This window comes from Aquila chrysaetos, chromosome 9, assembly GCF_900496995.4.
Source record: "Aquila chrysaetos chrysaetos chromosome 9, bAquChr1.4, whole genome shotgun sequence".
In the NCBI taxonomy this organism is placed as follows: domain Eukaryota; kingdom Metazoa; phylum Chordata; class Aves; order Accipitriformes; family Accipitridae; genus Aquila; species Aquila chrysaetos.
In genome coordinates this window covers 25,349,075-25,371,357 of record NC_044012.1, presented here as the reverse complement: position 1 = coordinate 25,371,357, position 22,283 = coordinate 25,349,075, and the positions used below count along the sequence as shown (strand labels likewise).

The following is a 22,283-nucleotide window of genomic DNA, read 5'->3' as shown; positions in this document are numbered from 1 at the left end:
CATAGGCAGCAAATCTGGGTGCAGAATAAACCCCCCTCCACCACGGATGCGAACCGGAGCTCAGCACTGCTCTCTACACCTGCAGAGCCAATGAACGGGAGTGGACCGCTGGTTTTAGGACAGAAGTATCCTCTGCGCGCAGGAGGGAAAAGACTTGTTCAAAAACATTTTCTTCACCAGGGCGAAAGGTGGGCTGTTCTAAGCACAATGTAAGCAAACACGTGATGCAAACCCTATCCGTGAGAGGATCAGGCAGGTGTTAATAATGAGCAATATAGTAACTAAATAGGGAGACACAACTGTAGCCAGGTGCTGAGATGAGAGGGAACAGGGGTAGATACTCCGGCCTGCTATTGTTCATACTTACTCAGGAAGATCACCACAATGCTGGAGATGAGAACGGACTAAACCCCCCAGTTAACAGAAATGTAAATACTCCAAGCCTATCTCAATACAAATCTATTTTAAAAGGTCACTTCATAAAAGAAAATCTGAATAAATACCCTGCATAGAGTCAAAAGATCCAGTTGAACCATGACCTAAAAATCAGTAAATGAAAGGAGCAGCAACGGCAACAGCCCGCCACTGGGAAAAAAAAAAAAATTAAAAAAAAATAAAAAATCAATGTTATAATCCAGCAGTATCCAAGCACCGCATTATTCGTGGTGGCATCATTCAGAGTAAGGAGACACTAATAAAAGTCCTTTGCTATCACCAATTTAATGTAATGGTGCTTGGAGAGCCTTGGAAAAATGCTAGATAGTCCAGTGTGAAGAAGGACAAGCACCACAGTTATAAAAGTGCCAGGCACACTGCTACCAAGGCAGACAGACTTATCACTCTCGAACTCACTGGAAGGTCTCTGGTGTGAGGCTGCGGGGGTAAGGAGATGCACAGATTATCGTATCCGAAACTTTTAGCTTTGAACACCCAGGAGGAAGCACGGAGCCAAATCCCAGCTCCAAGGCTTGGCCACTCCGGGGACAGTGGATCCAGAGAGGATGCTCGGAGTGGGACGCTGGCTTGCAGGGGGTTTTGCCTTTGACAGCTTCATCTCCCAAATGTTACAGCTGCTTTCGGGGGCATTTCAAAGCACTAGTGCTGCGTAGCTGTCCCCTTCTCCAGCCGTTGCACATCCACGGCGAACTCCATCGATCACGGAGTTTGCAGGTCACTCTTCAGCTGGAGAAATGCCCCCAGCAGCATTGCTCCAAACCATCAAAAAAAAAAAAAAAAAGAAATCAAAGCTGTGAAAGCTCTCAGCTGCACCCAAAAGCACCAGGACACAGCTCTGCATGGTATTTGTGGGTGCATTATTTCAGAGCCTTCAATAGCGTCTTTGTGAGCCATCACACATTTAAGGCATCATATGAACATGGTATCCGCTGATCAACAGATATCCTGTTCTTGCGGATCTCCTTTCAGCACCCCACAGACGCTCCGTGCAGGACCCAAACCAGGGGTTTTCCAGCTGCTGCTCCTTCTCCAGAGCAGAGAAGGAGGTTTCTCAGGTCGCCAGTAGCAGGAGGGTTTCCAGCTGGGGCTGAGTTTGTGGTCTGTCCCCGCAGTATGGTCGGCAGAGAAGGTCCAGAGCATCCTATCGAGAGAAAGTCAGCCCAAGCCTGTCCAGGCAAACCAACCTGCATCCAAGGAGTTTTATAATTAGCTGACCAAGAGCAAGAGCTGCTGTTGGGTGAGTCTTCAACAGCTCTTGAGCAGTCCATTGCCCTCCCACGGCATTTCATCTGGCTTCTGCTGCAAGCTACCCAAGGTGCCTATCTCCAAACTATCAGTTAGGCATGTCTATACACAAAACTGCTCCGGAATAAACACGTCCTTGCAACAAAGCAGGTATCCCGGGTCAACTCACAGCCACCATCCCCCAAACGGAGTTTCATATGTCAACAAATACCGTGATGACCAAGTGTTTGGATAAGGGCTCTCTGGTATGCACAGGATTGCATGTTAAAAATAAAGCAGGCTTTGGCAGAGGGTCCCTTCCCCCATCAGCATCAGGGCTGCTCACACGGACCCCACAGGCACGAAAACCAAGTCCCTTATTTTGCTGCAAGTCTCTGGATGTGCTTGCTTTGAGTAACAGCATCCCGAACTCTTGGACTAGAAGGACTGAAGGCAATCAGGCGTTGAGGACAACAGGTTTTCTTGCTCCTCTCGCATCCTTGGCCACATATCAGGCACACCCGGAGTAATAAAGTAGTGAATTTTGGTTCAGGATTTTCCTAAACAAGGGCTGTCGTTATGGCTGCTGGTGATTATTTTGCACAAGCATCCAGATACGTCCAGGCTGTTTTATTTACATTCCATTGAGGGGAAAAAAGCAAAGCCAGTGTCAAAACCAGACAGGGGAAAACAGGGCCATCTGCAAAGAATTGCTGAATATGTCAGGGTTGTTTTATTTACTTTTGTCAAGAGAAGAGCATAATTACAACAAAACTACTGGAAGAAGTGCTATGCCGACAGCACAAGAGGCAGGCAGAGGTGCGAAGACATGGAGCACGTTCCCAAGCAAACTCCAGCTTACTGACCCCTTATCAGCTGGTTAGGAAAGTTAAACACCCCTTAGCCTTATTTCTCTTGCTAGAAACATTTTTCGCTCTCAATTATTTCAAAACTCATAGCAGAATTTTTCTACCTCTTTTTAGGGCTGATTTCTTTTCAATCACAGTTAGTGATTCAAGCATCCACATCCAGTGCTGGTACCTAACTGGATTCCCTGCGTCTTGCACAATATTCAAGCAACTCAGCTGAGCATGCAGCCCTCCACAGTGCCCAATGCTCACCTGCCAGCTCTTTGGGGAGAAGACGACCTGCACAGTAACTTACCCAGAGCCACGGTTATTCCTACAGCATTTAACACCTCGAGAGCTTAAACCCATTTGCCAAGCAGCTGAGTATTACCCGTGTTGTCTCACCCACAGAGCTTTTTGGGAGAACTGCACTTTTCAGAGGTGCAACACCCCAATGATGCACTTGGAGCAGGACACAAGTAAACCCTAGGCACCTACAAAGGGTGTTGCTTGTACCTGAATGCTCCCATGAGCACAGATAAAACCCTGTGGTGCACAACAGTAACATCTCTGCCCCACCGTATGCAGTTCTTCAGATTTTACGGGAGGCTGAACCAGCAGCAGAGGTGACCAGGCAGATTTAAGCCACATATATTGTCATTAAACAAAAATAATCCAGGTGGTTTTCTCCTTTCAACCTCTGGCACTCCAGATCTGTTCACCACTTCTGATGCTCTGCAAGCCAGGGTGTGACAGATAAGCAAGTGCCTATGAAGGCATTAATCCTTATAATATTTACTATACTGACGGCACCCAGAAGGGGCTTGAAACGTTGAGATCCCCTGCCTTCATATCCCCCATCCACCACCTGCTCACCAGCCCCTGCTGGGACAGCAGCCCCCAGAAGCATAGGCAGCACCCCCTCATTATCCAAAAGCCACCAACAACAAAAACCAGCCTTGATATGACGCATCCATGAAGACAAAACAATCTCAGTTTTGCTGAATCACGATCCCAGTTCCTCGGTGAACAGGGAGAGTGAGAACAGACAACACTGGCAACATGCGCCCTGTCGCAAAGAGGGCTCACCCTGCCCTCAGACCTTCCTGCTGAAGCAACCAAACTTCCCATACGTCCACACGCAAAGACATACTCAACCAGTTGGGACACTGGCATCTATCTCCAGGCCTGCAAATGCAGCTCCTGTCGTTGCAAGCTGCAGCTTTGCATAGGAATTACTACCGCCTCCTTCAAACACGCTTCAACTGCAGATACCTGCTTCCTGAGCAAGGTGCAGTCATTCATCTGAAGCACCAAGAAAACATAGAATCACAGAACGGTTTGGGTTGGAAGGGACCTTTAAAGGTCACCTAGTCCGACCCTCCTGCAGTGAGCAGGGACATCTCCCACTCGATCAGGTTGCTCAGAGCCCTGTCCAACCCAACCTTGAATGTCTCCAACCATGGGGCATTGACCACCTCTCTGGGCAACCTGGGACAGTGCCTCACTACCTGTAGCATAAAGCATTTCTTCCTGACATCTGGTCTGAATCTCCGCTCTTTTAGTTTAAAACAATCACCCCTTGTCCTATCACTACAGGCCCTACTAAAAAGTCTGTCCCCATCTTTCTTATAAGTATCAAAAGGCCACAGCAAGGTCTCCCCAGAGCCTTCTCTTCTCTCAGCTCTCTCAGCCTCTCTACATAGCAGAGGTGTTCCAGCCCTTGGATCATTTTTGTGTTTCCCCTCCAGACCCGCTCTGACAACTCCGTGTCTTTCCTGCGCTGAAGACCCCTGAGCTGGGCGCAGAGCTCCAGGGAGGTCTCACCAGAGCGGAGCAGAATCCCCTCCCTCGACCTGCTGGCCATACTGCTGGTGATGCAGCCCAGGAGACGGTTGGCTTGTTGGGCTGCCAGCACACATTGGCAGCTCGGGTCCAGCTTTTCATCCACCAAAATATCAAGAGAAGCTCTCAGCACTTTGTACCTACTTTAAACAGGACTCCCCCATTCTGCTCCTCAGCCTGTTTGCCAAGCCCATTCTGGCTCGGTATCCAAATCAAGCCAAAAATCAAAATTGTTAACGTTTGTTTCCTTCTCCCTCCCAAGAAAGCTGAAACAAGAACAGAGGCAGGATGCACCAGTGCTGTGCAGCACATGGGACAGGCTCTCACACGTGACCCTCTCACTCCAACTCCCCCATGCAGAACCTGGCTGCAGGTGCTGGCCGCAGAAATCGAGTTGCAGGAGTTCACCAATGATAAAAATCAGGTGTGTGGGTACTGGACATACAGAGAGCATGAGGAACTTCTCCTGGAAAACAGACACAGCTCACCAGCACTCGATCACTCAGGCAACTGCTTCTCACAAGCAGTCTTAGGCTCAGCAGCAAAAAACATTTACTTCTTCCTCACAGAGGCACTAGCCTGGCCACGGTCAGGTTTGAGAGCGACTGTCTGTGCCACTTGCATCAGATCTGGCCTCCAGCTGAATAAAGGACTTCTGCTGCCACTTTTGTAGGTGCTAATAAAAAGTCCTGGCTGGAGGGGACGCCCTCCTCCTTCACGCGCACTGGCAGGGTCTGCTCTGCCAGCCACCCAACAGTTGTAGCTTATAATACTAAACATATGGAGGGAGGAAAAAACAAAATCCATCTGGTTTTGGGGTGGAATAAGAAGGGCAGCAGAAGCAAAAACAATGAAAGAATAGCGCTGAATGCCTTCCAGAGAAACTCTACCGGGAGAGCAGGCTCTGCTCCTCGGCATTCAGCCAAAGGGACCTTGCAGACACCAGGAAGACTCCCCCAGGCCCGCAGAATGTTGATTTATTTTCTGACTTGGGTTCTCACATCTGGCAGAGCACAGGATTAACAACAGGCAAGCTACAGACTCTAGTCATTTGGCACCTACCTTCTCCTTGCGCTCATATCCACTGGCTCATCGTTAATGTTTTCCTTCCCTGGCCTCCCTGCAGTCCTGCCATCCCCATGGGGCCTAAGACTCCCATTCAGCTTTTCTTCATAGACTTTCACACCATCCTGTTTCACCGGGAGCTCGTGGGGCACCTCAATGCCTGAGAGGTCCTTCCTCTTCAGCAGTGCCAGCATCTTCAGGCGCTCCATCGCCTCATGTCCTTCCATTTTCAATCTCTTTGCCAGGACATCATCCCGATCATCTGCTTGGTCCAAGCTCCGTTTCAAGAGGTTCAGGCGCAGAGCATCTTCCGTCATTCTGTCCATCCTGCAGGACAGAGGTTGACACAAGGACACAATCAGTATCACAGCAAACAGAAAACGGCTGTGGCAGACCCAGCTTAACTCCCCCGGGGCTGGCAGGGACCTCCGAACCCAGCCTCCCTCCTTGGGGTGCACCGACCTCCCACGCGCCTGCATGCAGTGACCTGCTGGCAGCAGTGCTGCACACTTTTAGTCCCGATCCTAAAACCAGCCAGGCAGGGAGTTTCCCAAGCAGAAGGAACCGCACGCACCTGAAGGGCGAGAGCACCCCGAAACCCTTGAGAATGAGGGCACAATCCCTCGTTCGGCATTAAAACACTGCCGGCTGCGATTCGACAAGATTTACTAGAAAGGGGAGCTGGAAAACACTCGAGTCATCCAGGGACACGAGGGCAGCTCAGCTCCTTCTCGCACTACAGATGCCCGGCCTTAGTTTTTGTAAGGCTTTGTTTGCAGGCTTCATGCCATGGACTTCTTTTTTTTGAGGGGACCCGAAGCATGGTTTGAGCCCCCTGCTATCAGTACGAATGCCACAGCACGCCAAGTTTGGTAGCAAGCTTCCAAAATACAGAAAATCTCCTACCATGCGGTTTTTCCTGCTCTTTCTACGCTCTCGGCCGAAGTTGCCCTGTTAGTCGGCAATGCAGGGACCTTCTCACTCAATCAATTCCTCTAGAGGAATGCAAGGCACCTTCTCACTCAAAGGTTGAAGGCACATGCAGGACCATCCCCACCCACGCTCCCTCTCCATCTTCCCCTGCCTCTCCTCCAGGTGCAGAAATGCCCCGTGGCAAACAGATGCAGTAAAAAGAGGAAGAAGCCGCAGAGCCCATCCCAAACCTATCTCTCTGCTCCCAGGCTGATAAGAAACTAGCTACAACAAAAAAAAAGCCAAGGGAGCTCCACCTGAAAAAAGGAAAGACCAGCTTGGTGAGATCTTTACCTACTGACACACAGACCAGGGCTAGGGACGATGACAAACAAGTGGGGAATAAGTCAGAATTAAAATGTAGTTGTCTCAAGAACACCGATAACTTTTTCTGCTCCACACGCCAGCAGCTTGCAGGGGCTCGTTAATAAGGTCTACGTGCTACAGGCTGAAAGATGAGGCCAAAGCGGCCGAATCTCGGGCACCTCTGCTCCTCCATGCTCGCTTCAGGTGGAGCTTCCTAAACTTGGCTCTAAGTCACTCACGAGATAAACCTTCGCCAAGCCAAATTTCTACCAGGAAAATGTTGTTCTGCCTCAGTTATAAATCCCCTATAATTACACATCTTCCAAAGTACAGCTGTCACACAAGTTCAACTACAGCATCAATATGGTTTCAAGGGTATAAACCATGCTAGAGAAACTTTACTCTTAAAAAAAGGGCTGCAGTCACAGCAGGCAGCAAGAAAACAAACACACATCTGCAATGCAATAGAAAAAAAGTCCGACCAAACCTCTGGCACAGCCCAATCTCAAAGAGGCTGCCACATCCAGGGTGAGCACCTTAGACTTCTTTCTACCTGACAGTCTAGTCTCTCTGCAGGAAAACACACGTCTACTGCAACCAAATATAGAAAGGCAAGCACAGGCAAGCCAAGGAAGACACATGAAATGCCGCTCTCCACCCCCATCCCTAAGAAGTGACCCCAGGTTAAATTGAAGCTGTGAGTGGCGGTGGGTTATTTAAGACACCATGGGATAGCGAAAAGCCTCACCGCACCCAGCGCTGTGGTCTGGATCCGGCTGCTGGGAAAGCTCCGAGCTCCAATTAACTCAGCCATGAAAGGCCCTCCACGGCTGTCTCCCCCACTTCATACTCTTGGGAGATGAAAGAAAGTGAGGAGGAGGAGGAGAGAGAAGTCCAGATACCTGGCAGACAAAGGCTGACGCACAGGGAGGGAGCACAGGCACTTTCTAACCTGCCACCACTTCAGTGTTTGCTTGAGGATATGTTAAAAAAGCATCCCTAGATAGTGGTACCCACCCCACGGTGCGGTCAAGTCATCCTGCAGGTTCTTCCCTGCTGGGAAGCCACTTTGTCGGTATGAAACAAGCTCCACATTGATACAATACATAAACTGAATATATCGCTTAAAAAAAACCCCAGAACAACACCCACCAAGCATAGGAGAGCTGGTGCCACCTTGACTGATAAGCAATCTGAAGCAATTTCACTGAATTACGTCTTGGTACTCAAAAACCTTGTGCTGCTTCATGCACATGGATATTTCACGTCATGTGTTCTGACACCAAGACAAACACTGCTGTAATATCGCTGGCAAGCAGAAAAATAAAACAATACTGGAGTGCACAAAGGAGGTTCAGGCCTCCTGAGCACACAATGGTCATCTTCTGGCCTTCAGAAGGGTAGTGAGATGTACCTGCACGAGGAAAACCATCAGAATATTGTAAAAATTTGCCCGTTTTAAAAAATATGAAAGGTGACATCTGCACCTCAAGGTGCCACATCCAGCAAACCTGGCACAGACAAAAAAAAGCAACATACCCAAAGGGAGAGTTGCTGGGCTCTGATGAGGTTTCAGATTGAGCCAAAGACCTTTACAGGCAGTTATTTAAGCAAGCTAAACCACTGCCATGAAACGTGAGTGGAGTTGTGTGTTTCCTTTAAAGACCCACAGTAGCTGCTGTCCCTTTGAACTGCTACATGGGAAAAGAGAAGAAATTACCTGCTAGTAACTGCTGATTTGGAGCTGGGCTGCCTCTGCACACCCGTGAGCAGAAGGAAGCTGTAAAGCCCCGTCTGCAGGCACACAGGTGATGAGGAGTGTTATCACCATGCTCCGATCAGAGTGGGAGCATGAAACAAAGCCAGCGACAGAGGCACCGGCAGGATCTGTGCCAAGCAATGGAGTCAGCAGCAGCCAAGGCTCACCACCACTGAGACCACAAAGGAGAGACAGCAGCGGTACAAAAGGAGAACAAATCTTTTGCTTGGCCTCTTTGCAAGACAGATGGTCTCCTTCTGTCTCCCCATCCCTGCAGGAAGCCCAGAGACCTACTGGTCCCATCACCAAAGTGGGTTTTTGGGTGTCCCTCACCTACATGGACCCATCTTGCTCCATCACAAGAGTGGTACCACGTCCCTGAGCATCACAGTATCCCTGTGATTTTCCAGCTTTGCCGTCACCCGCTAGCACAGAGCTGGGGGACAAGCAGGAAACACTGTCTCGGGACACAGAAGAGGAACGCACTGGGTGGGAAATCAAGGTCTTGGCCAACAAACACTGAGGAAACAATACACCAGCCTCCAGGAATCGATGGCCACCAGTCAGTGGGATTTCAGCAGCATCATTTAGCACATGCACTTGCTGCAGGAGGAAAGGACTGAGCAGACCATGAATGAAATCCCTGCTTGCAGAGATGTGAGTAGATGGTACCTGAAGGGTTTCAAAATGCCCTCCCTTTTAACGTGAGTGGCTTCAGTACTAGAAACAAATCAAAAGCACTGTTATCAGAAACAGGTACCACAACTATTTAATCCTTTCAAGAGGAAGCTTTCCAGGCTTGGTAAGGAGCACACGCTTTCAGCCAGATTCAATAAAAATTAAATTAGGCTTCAGATTCTTTATTGAATGGGGCCCTTCAGCATTAACACTCAGCTGCGAGGAGGGGGAAGGGGAGGGGAAAAACTGCAGCTTTACTGGGAGCCCTGGGAATTTCCAGAGCACCTCATCTGCAGAACTGGGCAAGCCAGGGGAGAGCACTCTACTTCAGCCAAAAAATAGCAGAAAAGAGCAGGAATTCTTTCAACCACAGGCTATTCAGTGAGTCTGAAGGTCAGACAGGAACTTCAGTACCAGTCCGCTCTGTGTCACAGTAACGCAAACAAAGAGCAAAGGTTAAACCTCTCTGGTTTGACTCATGAACGAGGACCGGCTGTGGAGCATCTCCTCTTTATCGGCAATCTAGGATTATAAACTAAGTGAAAGCAGATTTTTCCCCCCCTCTGAATTTTAGCCACTTTTCAGAAGAAACGAACCTCATTAATCAGACAGTAATAGGACCATGTTAAATGGATGCACACTGAGCGATGCCATCCAGCTGCACCAGACAATACAGGTGTGCTCAAGTCACACCTGAAGGACAGGAGGCAACAGGCATGACGGCACATCTCCACCAACACAGCATCACAAACCAGATCATCCAGACTCGCCTCCCTCCAGCAAAACACTCCTGCAGATCTGGCACATCCCAGGAAGCAGGCTCTCCCTCTCACTTCCCTAAGGAACTTTATTTAAAAAAAAAAAAAAAAAAATTTTGAAACAAAATTCTCAAATGGTGGCAAAATCCCCCAGGGGAAAACAAGAGAGCTATAAAACATGTTTTGTTTCTGACTTGATACAGACTGTAATTATCTCCAGTTGCAGCTCTGTAGGTGAGAAAGCTTTCCTGACTACAAAAAAAAAAAAAAAAAAAGCTTGTGTCAGTTTAGAGCCAACATTTAAGAGGCTCCCAGGGAGTAGGAGGCCAGAGGGAGAGAAGGGACACCCTGCTCAGCCCCCATGACACAGGGACGCAGGGCAGTCCGAGAGACGAAATGCAGCATCATCAGTGAGACCATACCAGCCGATGTTGGAGGTAAAATGCCTTCTAGGAATCCCAGCAAAACTTCTGCAGCTGAGCCGAACAACAGGCAGCACCTAGCTGTGATGGGAGCATCGCCCTTGTTCTCTACCAACGGTAATTACCCGATATAATGGACAAGTCACAGTCGCTCGGTGTGCAGACGCTCTTCCCAAAGACTTTGGGTCCCCAAATCTGACGCTCCAGCAGCTGCTGAACATTGCCACCACCCAGGCAAGCTCCAAACCTCTTTCTCCACCCCAGCACCAGCCAGTCCCCATATCTCCTCCCAATTTATAAGCACAAGAGCTCTCCTCTCCGCAGTCCCTCCAGTTGGAACCATGCATTTCCAGTGCCACTGGTTTACAGGCTCACCTTCATTTTTGGTTCACGTCCCCACGGGCATGCTGTTCTGTGCGGAAACGCAAGAGCATCACAGCCCGGTGCCCATATGTGCCGATGCTGCCTTCAGCACAGTCAGGGGCAAGGCAGTCATTAGCTTCAGCATCATGCGCTCCTCTACACGTTCCTTTAGCTTTAGGCAGTTCTACTTCTCCGGTGCTTGAAAGACAGGTTTGCTGTTCCCAGAAAAACAAAGCAGCAGCCCAATTTTCCATTTATATTTGATACATCACCCACAAGGAAAAAAAAACAACCAACACAACTATTTTAAAAGCTGGAACAAGTGAGTTGGGCCAAAAAGATGAATATTATACTGGAGAACCAAGTATATCTAGGGACTAGATATAGCCAGTTCTTAACACGCTGCCTGTACGTATAAACATCCTTCTGAGATTTACCTGATGAATGTGGGACCAAGCAACCAAAATTTGGCAGCATCAGCAGAAGTTAATTTCAACTTAAGTTTATTCAGGGAAGCCCTGGGAGGTTATAACCCCTCCCCTGTCTTTCTTTTAGGGCTCCTCCGTTGTGTTAACTCACACTTTTGTCTTCGACTCCTACACAACCAACTGCATCGTCCAGCCGCTATTCCCGGACTCAGACCCTCCAGAACTAATTGATGGGTTGCAATTAACAGGCTGACACACAGCAAAGCTGAAAGGCAACACAAGATAATGTGCCATCCTACCTGTCCAACTGAAAACCAGCAGTACGCAGAAGGAAAAATCTTACAAAAGAAACCAGCAGACCCTCAGCAAGATTCCCCTGGAGCCAAGAGGGAGGCTACAAATGCAGAAAAAAACAGACAGAAATCCTCCGCTTTCTGCCTCTGGACGCGATCCAGACCGAGAGGTGCAACCTACACTTCTCCTTTCTCACAGGAGTCCAAGCGAGACACCCGAGGTGAAGGCCATGACATCCAGAAGTCATGCCACCACTGCTGGAGGTTTCCTCTAGCTCCCAGGCTGGAGCTTTCCGGCCGCCCACACTCCAGGCAGCATCAACCACACCAAGCGTGGATCAGCAGAGATGGGACACAGTCCAATGCTCCATCCCTGGCTGGTCAAGAGCAAAGTTTCCTCTTTTCCTCCACTCTGGACTCTGCATGAGGGATCTCTGATCCACCACGAGGGTTCTCTGATCTTCCTCCTCTCTGAACTAGCCAGGGCTAAAACTTTTTGCAGCGTGCTCCAAAATCTTCCTGGCAACCCTACTCCTGCCTTCCTGCAAAGCTGTTTATACTGGCCGCCGTCACAAGCATCCGAGGCAAGACAGACTCTACAACAGATCTCCTCTGACATTTCTTAAAAGGAAAATCTTCCCCCGGCCACGTGGCTCGAGTGACACAAGGTCTCCCCAGTCCCACCCCGCCCAGTAACAACCAGTTTCCTTACTCATCTCTGCTCCAGCAGCAGAAGGAGTTACTACGAGCGGAGCTGCCACACAGAGGCAGCTCGCAGCCCTGGAAAAGCTGAGGCAGCTACCTGGGTTCCTGCCTCTGAGGGAGCATGAAAGGAAAATAAAAGGACAAACCAAACCTGGTGCCTGCTCTGCTCCTCGCAGAGCCGCTTGTCTTCACGGAGGAGAAGAAGGGCAAGGACACGCCGTGCACCACGGACTGCGCAGCTCCTCCAGGTACTGGTGCCCAGAGCAAAGGGACATGCTCTGTGTGCAGATCACATGTTTATTTCTGTTCTTGTTTCTTCGCCGACCAGGTAAGACATCACCTTTATAACCCTGTCCGTACCTGCTGCTTAATGCAACACAGCTTCAGGGTAACACCGGCTGCGATCAGCCAGCCCGGAGCAGCAGAGGAGGCAGTGCTGGCCTGGCAGGACCTTCTTGGAAGATGAAGCACCAAAAGCAAATCTTTCAGCCCTTGCCTGGTTCAGGGCCCTCGCAGGACTCCCCAGCTCACAGTAGCTTGATAAAGCCTGCTGGGATGCTCAACTCTTGCAATAAGGATGAGACTGGTGGCAAGGAAGTCGCTCAGGGTAGTTCATCTCCAGGGATAGAATGCCAGGCTGTTTGTGACAGCATATTACTGATCCTGCTCCAGATTACAGCATGACCCCACAATGGTCAGGCACTGCAGATTCCAAAAATTTTGCAGGAGCGATAGCATGCACATGCATGTCTCCAGCACACAGGCTTATGGATGCACCTATAGGAGAGAAATCCCTCCCCATGACAAGCAGGTCGCTGAACCAGAGCCCTATGGAGGAAGGCAGGTGGCTGTATTAAAAGAAAACTGGTCACACTCAAATGAGGAATGGGATCATACAGTCCTTTGCAAAGGTTATCAGAAGAGTTTGGGTAGGGAGCAGCGGTGAAAGACAACTGCCAGCGCCATCCACCAAGACGCAAGAACCGAACGCAGGCAGATGGGCATCTGCAGAAGCTTCAGGTGACCAGAAGCATCCTAAACCTTTTGAGAAGGGCTATCTTCTAGAAAGATTAACTTCTACTCTTCCCAAGCGCAGCGTCAGTCCATCCGTGTGCAAGGACCACTACAGCCTAACGATGCGCTGGCAGAAGAGAAGGACGCTTTTTATCCCAGCCTGATAGGGAAGGAGAGACGTACAGGAATATCTCCAACACCGACATGGACTACTTGACATGGTCCAGGAGGGCAGAGCATCTCCCGCATCCCAGGCGGGCAAGAACAGTTTTCAGTCACCATCATCAACTAGAAGGACAACATCCTTCAGCCACCAAAACACAGCCAGTAACACCAATCACCAGTAAATTCCAACCAAGTATTTTTTATTCTTCCAAGCCATCCAAGCAGACCCTAAGCACCCAGGGAAGCTAATGGTCACAGAGCCACCTTTCTACCTCCTGAGTGCCAGACCCAGCCTAAATCCACGGCTCAGTGTTGCTTCCAGCTTCAACCTAGACTTCACACCATATTTTGCCCCAGCAGGAATAAGCCCCACTGGGACAAGAGATTCAGAAGTGAAGTGGGTACCCCCCACCCACCCCATGAAATAAAACCCATGGGGAAGTGGGCACCTTCACATGCAATTCGGAAACATTTGGGGCTGCATTAGTTCAAAAAAGCGAACAGGCTGGATTACCAGAACAAATGCATTTATAACACACAGAGTCACACAGAAGGGACTCAGCAACTCAGGCACCTGCACCAGCATCCAAACCCCAATATCCCCACATGATCCGTCATGTTTGCAGGGACTGAACACCTGACCAGCATGTCTGTCCCTGTGTGCTGTGGCCAGGTTAGAGCGAAAGCACTCCAGGCAGCTCTGCCACCATCTTGGTCCCTTGAAACAACACGAACCGTGCCATGCCGTAATATATATATTAAAAATTATTATGTCGGTGGAATAAGAGCTGTTTAAAGCCCTGTTCTGCTGGGCTCAGGGAGCAGAAATGGTATTTACATGCGCTGAGGAGGCAAGGTCCAACTTACCTGAATGTGCTCCACTCCTGCTGTTCAAAAGCCACTTTTGCACCCCTGAATCACACGATTTCCCTCGCACGCTTAAAAACACGCTGAGCCCGTAGGCAAACCATGGGTTTCACAAGGTTTGGCTCCTCGTCTGGAGCCCGCCAGCACCATGGGATGAAATCGTGTGTCTAGGGGCTGCTGAGAGCCCAGCACATGCACTGCTCCGACGTCTTCGCTTCCATCTAGGCTGAATACAAACCAACATCTACGTCGTAAAATGCATTTCAACACAGCACACACAAAATGGCTGGCTCCCAAGACGAGCATTTCCATACAATACTATAAAAAGGATAATAACCTAAAAAGGTAATTATGACTTAACGGCTCGGCAGTCTGAAGAGAGATCTGCAAGAACACTGATGCAAAGGGAGAAAAAAACCACCGCACTATCGAATAAAAACGTGCTGCTCTTTGAATCCTGATGCTATGGATTGTAAGTTGTCAAGAAATGCTACACTGGGCTCAGATTATTGTGTGAGCTGCAAAGAGAAATACTACGCTACAGCCCTATGGAGGAATTTTTATGCAGGTAAGAAAGAAAATATGTAGGGCCTATCGCAGAGATTTTATCAAGAGCAGAACGTGCACGAGGCTTTAAAGAAACACACAGTCCTAAATACAGCCTTAACAAAGAGAAAATAGCTGACAGAGTCTTCAAAAAAATTCACCGAGCGTAAAAGGAGAGTCATTCATAAATTGGGGGGTTAAGCAAGGCTTCTCCCTGCCATTCAGATGCACGAGAAGGGAATTAAAAAATAAGACAAAGAAAATATTTTAGAAGACAAACCGTAAGGCTAGTTTTCGACAGGATCGGGGAGCTGCCTCTCGGTTGCAGCAGACCGTAAATTCTTACAGTCGTTTCGGCGCAAACTCATTAAACAGTTCTGCTCTTTCCCCTTCCCATCCCCAGCTCCGAGCGATGGGAGACACCGGTCCCCCCCCTCCGACAGCCCCACTCCCCACCCGGCTTCCTTCACCTTTCCCTGACAAACCCATCGAGAAAGCAAATTAATAAATGAACGGACAAAATATTTGGCTATGATTCTATGATTCTAAAAGTGCCATGGTCGGTACAGACACATTGCAACTTCCAAATCGACTCCATCTCGCTGGATAAAACACCCATAGCTGCAGTGAGGGGCATTGCACAGCTCATGAAACACAACCCCAGCCCCCCCAAGACCCCAGATTGCCGCTGTCCAGCTTGGAGCAGCCCTGGGTTTTGCAGCCCCAGGTCAAGTTTTGCACAGTACGAACCTAACAGTGGGGAGCAGGCAGTGGGCAGAAAAAGTGCTGCTTTCCCTCTCCTATCTTCCCCTCCTAAGTTTGCATTTTTAGCAAAGTTAATTTATGAGGAGGAGGTAATCATGGTTGCTACATCCAGCGCAACAGACCATACACCTTACCCCATAAAATCATTTTCAGGTTGTGGCAGATGGGGAGAGGGGAGAGTTAAAAAAAGCTGCTTTTTGCCCCTCAACGGGGGGAAAGAAAATATAAAAACACTTCTGCTTCATGGGGAATTTGGCTGCGCGCTTTGGGGAAAGCCAGCCCTGCCAGCTGGAGAATGCTCCCCGCCCTTGATGAACCGGTCAGTTAGAAAAAAAATATATAATAATAGTACTATTATTATTAAAGGAGAGGGGGGAAAGGGGAGCGTTCGCCTCCATCCTCCTCCACCTCTCCTCCCCATCCGTCAGGCTGAGCAAGCCAGGGATGACGCAGGCTTCCTTATATAATGCGCCGCGATTTCCTCGACTGCGGGCCCTGCCTTTGTGCGCGCCGCACGCTCCTGCGCGCTGGCGGCGAGCCACGCGCGCCCGTCAGCTGGTGGCCTCCGTGCACAGCGGGGCCAGGGCTGACATGAAAAGAGGAAAAAAAAAAATAAATAAAGAAAATAAAAGGGAGGGGGGAGGGGGGAGATGCTGTTACATCAAACCATCAGCGCTACAGACAAAAGAAAAAAAATTTATTAATTTTTTTTTTTTTTTAATACCCAAAATCAGCCTTCCCTTGCAGCGGTAGTGCGGGGAGGGTTGGATTTAGTAATTCCAGCAGAATAGCGATGGTAGGAGCCTGGAGAGAGGTGGGGGTTTTTTTGGAGGGGGGAAGGGGGAAGGGAACCACTCCAACAGCAAATACAAGCAACAGTGCTAGTTTTCTCCTTAAAATATTCTGTAAAGACATTACATTTAGCTGCCAAACTCATGTTAAAAAAAAAAAAAAGAGAGAGAAAAAGCAGATCTGATAATCCATAAAGAGCCTTTTGTCTGTTTAAAAAAAAAATAAAAATAAAAAAAGGACAGTCTAAAGAATACTTACAGGTACAATATTCCTGCTGCCTCCTCTAGTTGTCAAGAAAATTAGGGAGAAAAGAAGGGGGGACAGGAGAGCCGGGGAGCAGGGACGGCAGAGCGGGAAGGGGGGAGAGGAGGGCGAGGAAGAGCCAAGCTTTTTTTACGAGGAGCCCTCTCGGAAGAGCATGGGCGGCCCCGCGTGCCATCCCCCTCCAGGGACCTGCAGAAACCCTGTCTCAAAACGGGCACTTCCCTGCCAATCATGCGCTGTACTGTTATATTAAACAAAAGAAAAGGGGGATGCTTACTTTTACCCATGATGCCTCGCGGGGCAGGGAAAAAGAGAAAAAAAAAAAAGAAAAAAAAACCAGTTGCAGCCGGTTTGTAACCTCAGGACATGGAATTATCTCTTAATTTTTTTTTTATTTTTTTTTTTTAAAGTGGGTTGTGGTATAAGAGTCAGTTGGCTGCCGCCCCCTCCCTCCCCCGGCCGCCAGCAGCCCCTGGCCCCTTGCCAAACTTTGTCTTCATTCATGAGAGCTCCTTTCCTCTGATGGTATTTTAACTGTTTCGCTCCTGAAAATGACAGTCGGGTCCCTCGACGCTCTGAACACCGAGCCAGCACATGCGGGGCTTTGCTTCCTGCCCCCACCCCCAAAAAAATAATAAAAAATACTCTGCACCCCAAGGTAGGTGTCAAAGCACCCTCTCCATCGCCTGGCTCACGGCATGCCGGTCCCAGCAAAGATGCAAGGGATGCCGGTGAAGCCGACAGCGGCATGAGGGTGGACCGCATGGGCAACCGCATCCCTGCTCACTGGAGGAGGGCATCTCCACTCCCTTGGGACAGCGGAGCCTGGTCTGGAGCTCTGACTGGACCGGGCACAGACACCTGGTTTCAAACACCTGGATGGTTTAGAAGATGCTAGCTGGGGGTTTGGCATCTCATCTTCCCTCCTTTGCTGGAGAGGAAGGATCTGGCAGGATTTTGGCTGGCGGCAAGGGCATTGTGGCACCTGAGACCGGACTCCAGCAGAGAGCGGCTCTACCAAACCTCAGGCTAAGCTGTTTTACCCAAATTTCAGAGATGACTGATTCCCACAGCTTCTCACCCTGCAGCACCAGCACCGGTCCCTATGGTGAAGAAAAGGATGCCCTGAAGTCTAGAGGTGGAACCAAACAGGTAAAGATGAAACATGGGAGGAACCAGCAGTAAGTATGATGGTGACAAGTTTAAGGCCTTGTTAAGGAATTAATGTGCATTTTGAGTGTCCATCACACCAAGCTGCTCCTCCAAAAGCAACAAGGATAGAAATGATTCACGTTCGTCTTAGTCCAGCTCCACTGAGCCCATCAGCTTTTTACAAAACCAGAATTATTGAATTTGGTTTCTTTATGCTGAAAGCAGAAATAAAGCCAACATTCCCCTGTCTTTGCAAGCCAGAATGGAGAACCTGAGAGATGAAGAGCCTGAAGTGAAAGCAAAGCAAAGCTGGGCTACTAACGCTTACCCTACTACCCAAATGTCTACCGATACATGTCCAGAAATAGGTTAAAAGGCTTGGAACAGATGTTTTTTTGAATGACCGTATCCTTTTTGCAAGGTATGTCCCATGCATTTTACCATTTAAAGTTCCTATCCAAAGGGAAAGACCTAGGGGTCACCCACCTCCCCACACTACATCCTTTATTAGGACTGGTCTGGTCTAAACCCCTTCCATTAATGAGTCAGTTCAAGCATTTTCCAGAGCTGGTGAACCAAAAGATGACTTCAAAACCCAGCACAAACCCGGCTTTGCCAAACACGGAACAGGAATCAGTGTCTCAACAGTGCAGAGGAAAATGGTTGGGGTGACCAGGCAGCTGAAATAACTAATAAAATGGGAACCTTCCATTTTGGGTTGCAAATCACAAAATGGTGCTAATCAAAGGTTAACAAGAGTGCTAGTGTCAATTTGGAGAGACTCCTTGCACATAATTAATATTAGTACTATACTTAATTTATTTGTGGAGCAAGCAGAAGTGACCGACTTACAAATTACATCTTTGTCAAGATAGCGCACACAGGTTTCACACGCTGAAAGTGTTATCAAAGCATCTTCTAAAAATAAAGCTATTACACAGCGCACAAATAACCATGTAATCTATAATACCCAGTAACTATCATGTATTAGTCAACCTATGGGCTGCAGAGAATCTGGTAATTAAGCAGAGTTTCAATGCCACTCCAAGCACTGGTACTACCAGAGTTTGCCTTTATTAGATAAAATGGAACAATTTCATTTACAAAGGGGGAAATAACGCATTAGGCTTTAATTACATGGTAGTTACCATAGATTTATAAACTAAAGAGGTGGTGGTTTGGGCCCCCAGGCTGTGTCCACCAAAAACGTGCAGACCAAGTGGCAGGTCACGAGGAAACAGAGAAGAGAAGCACAGGATAAGAAATTGCTATTTTTTGAGAAAGCCCAAGCACATTACAGCTGAGAAGTCTTCAGAAATCCTGAGGTTCTGCTTGAAGAAATTATGTGTTTGGGGTCTCTGGGGGAAAAAGAAGGTACTACATTAGGAAACCTCTCTTCCATACAGTGTGAAGAAACCCCCCAGCCTCTAATGTGCCACGGTTGGCGGTCATGACTGGTGGGTACGGCCCCTCCGTGCAGAGATGGGCAAGTGTGGCTTCTCCCAGGGAGCAAACAATCATCTTTCACGGTATTTGTTCAATCCTGGGAAAAAAACCTACATGGTGATACCTGGAAAATGCTTCTCAAGTCCAGCTGGAGCTGGAGGCAGCCGTCTCGCCAACATCCCGGCACCGGTTTTCCTTTCCCTCTGCAGACTGCCGTTATCTTTAATGTAACGCTGCTTGTGTTCAATTACAGACAAAGTTGACTCTCTCTTTATTTAAAACCCAGAACTGAGATGTTTTTGCTGACTGTCTCTCAACACTCAATGCCTAAGCAACATGTCCTTGGCTGCAGGTCTTTGCAGCTGAAATTCAGTTCCCTGACACTGGGTCCACCCAGTATGATGCTCAGTGCAGCCCCAGCCCATACACTGGTATTCACTGGTACTCACTGGTATTCACCTCCCCAGGCACCACAGGGAGACTCTGCCCCGCCTTGCAGTTTGCAATCTCTTCACCATGTCATGGAGAAACACAACTGGTATCAAGGAGAAGATTGCACTACCTCAAATGGTTCCCTCTAGAGAAATCTCCTTCCTACACTTCTTTATCTCACCTCGACGACTTCAGCCCACCGCGGCAAAAAGTTTCTTCAGCACTTTGCTCCGTCTTCAGACATTTCCATTCTCTGATTTTTTTTAGGACCGTTTCACGCTTTTTCCACACTTGTCATCTTCCTCCATCTTCCTTTCATCCTTGTCTTAAGGCATGCAGAGATTCAGCAGAGATTAAACTGTTTCCAACAAATTAGGGGTGGCTGAAGATGCCTTACATCTCTCCTCCTGCCCTGTCCTTTATCCCGCTGTTGCGAGGCTTCTGAAAGATCTTTATGGCCAGGATGGGGAAAGGTATTGGTAAAACATCACTGGACTGTTCATTTAATTGAATTTTAGGGTCCTTTCATAAGGACCCATCCTCTGGGTGCTTCTATTTGCAGTATGAAAAGGCCTTTGACAAAGTCTGCAAAAGTGCTAACAATAGCTGCTTTTATGCAGCTCTGTTTCCCGAACCCAATTCATTATCTGCAGGTGATCCATCACTGAGAAATCTCTCCCAATTCCCATCAGCTCTGCTGGGTGATTAGCCCAGAAGTCCCCATCTTCTCTCCATTTCCACTTTTACGGCAATTCTTATATGTAATACACAAAGGACAGGTGGCAAGGGTCTCTAGGCCAGCAAACCTTCAAGCTTTCCCAGGTAACTAATCAGGAAGGTAAGAAAGAGGCAGCCGACCAGGAAAGTAGGATGCGATCGCCTCGAGTTAATTTATTGGGACGAAGTATTTGGAAAGTTTGAATTATAAAGTCACTTGTTAAAGGACTAATGTAGCATGGCACCCAAGTAATGGCAGGGTGAGATTTAGCCTATGATCTGACCACTGCACACTGGTCCAGGAAACAACAACAGTACCACAACCCCAAAATAACCAGTAAAATTGGGTAATGCTCCCGACACCGGGGACAAGTGATGAATCCATCGCATTGAACCACACAGGAGAAGGGTGTAAGATATGAAGAGCAGAGGGTGGGTTTGAAGGTACAGGCTGGTAATGAGGTTAAGCCCAGAAGACTCTCAACACCCAGTGTGAAGATGGCAGGAAAGCTAATTTCATATACAAACCTGTTATATGAAGTTATGACAAGATGAAAGCCCATGATCCAAAGAGCGGTAAACGTCACGATAGCCATTGGGGAGGAGAAACAGATTGAATTACAACACTTCTACTGAATTTTCAATTCAATCATAACTAAACATCCAACGACAGACAGTTGGTGGTGGTGTAAATATAAGAATACTAATAAAGTCAGCAATAACATCGCTGTAGCACTAAAGGATGGGGACACCAGCAGCATCGCTCCTCAGTGTTGCCTAAAGCCTGCATTGAATATCCAGGCGAGACTCCACGAGGAACCAAAGGACTAAAATGCTGATCAGAATACAGACTTGCATCTGTGCTGCTGGTATTTCAAATCAACACATCTAAGAACAATAAATCTCTCCTAATCATTTTTCTGGGAAAAAAAAAAAAAAACAAAAAACTAAACAACCCAGTCCTCTGGACTGTTACTGCTCTTCATTGTGCCAGGGCACACCGGTTTCCAACACAGCAGGACCCAACCAGGACAGCTTTCTGCAGCAAACCAAGCGATGGGAATAGGGTGGGTTTCACCAGGACTCATCTCTTCCCTTGTTGCTTATTCCCCACCTGCGCTGTCCTTCAGTTATATGATCATCATCATAATACAGCTTCAGACTAACAAGTACTTTGAAAAATACTTTGGTAAAACTGGAAGACAATTACATGAGGAAAGAATTTTTTTTTTTTTTTTTTTTAATTTGCCATTCAATACCACTTCAAAGCTGGCTAATCTCAAGGCAAAGGAACTCGTTAACAAGGTTTCACCAGCAAACTCACATGAAGCAGAACAACATTCACCAGGAAAAGACCACCAGAACTGCCTCAGCATAATCCACATTACTTCGTTTTCTATGGGCTAGTCCCCACAGGCATAACCCCACTACCTAAGTTCAGTCCAGGTCTGGGGTTAACCCCTCTGAAATGGATCAATTCTCTCTAAAATGCAACAGAACCAAGGCTCAGATCCATCCTTTGACTGATCTCCTTTGAATTTTGCAGTACAGTGCCAAGGTTAGCTCCCCTCACTCACTTTTAATGGCAATTTTAACAGACGAGTCACCATCCATGACACCACCAACTAGCTGCAATGCGTTATTTTCATCACAGCGCTATCCCACCGGAAAGCGAATGGACGGCAGTCCTATTTCTATCCTCACCACAAAGCGTGGGAAGCTAACCATGTCCAGCAGCTGCCTGCTTCCCAGTCCAGTTGTTTTCAGCACTGAAACGTAAAACTAGCGAGCAGCACTTTGGGTCCACGTATTTCGGAGCAGCAGACTAAATGAGAGCAAAGCAAGTACAATTAGCATAAAAATGCCAGGGTGAGAGCAAAACAACAAAAAATTCCATGCGGGGAAGAGAAAGCAAGGAGCCCGGGGGCTGCTGGTGGTCCAACCAAACCCCATTTGCAAGCCATCAAGAAAATGGGCTCGCCGGCACACCGACAGGAACAC

At 48.3% G+C, this 22,283-nt stretch overlaps 1 protein-coding gene across 4 annotated transcripts in view; it reads right to left on the bottom strand.

Moving 5' to 3' along the window:
• The window catches only part of GATAD2B (GATA zinc finger domain containing 2B), a 43,084-nt gene that overhangs the window by 11,115 nt on the left and 9,686 nt on the right, over positions 1 to 22,283 (bottom strand). The window contains exons 1-2 of one of the 4 annotated variants that reach the window (XM_030023772.2): positions 16,530 to 16,792; positions 5,436 to 5,765 (exon numbers count right to left, since the gene is read on the bottom strand). In XM_030023772.2, coding sequence (XP_029879632.1) covers positions 5,436 to 5,764 — 329 coding nt within the window. In that variant the 5' untranslated portion in view covers position 5,765; positions 16,530 to 16,792. Of the gene's footprint in view, positions 1 to 5,435; positions 5,766 to 10,708; positions 10,891 to 14,168; positions 14,393 to 16,529; positions 16,793 to 22,283 lie in introns of those variants that run through there. The other 3 variants (XM_030023774.2, XM_030023773.2, XM_030023771.2) reach the window with 3 other exon arrangements.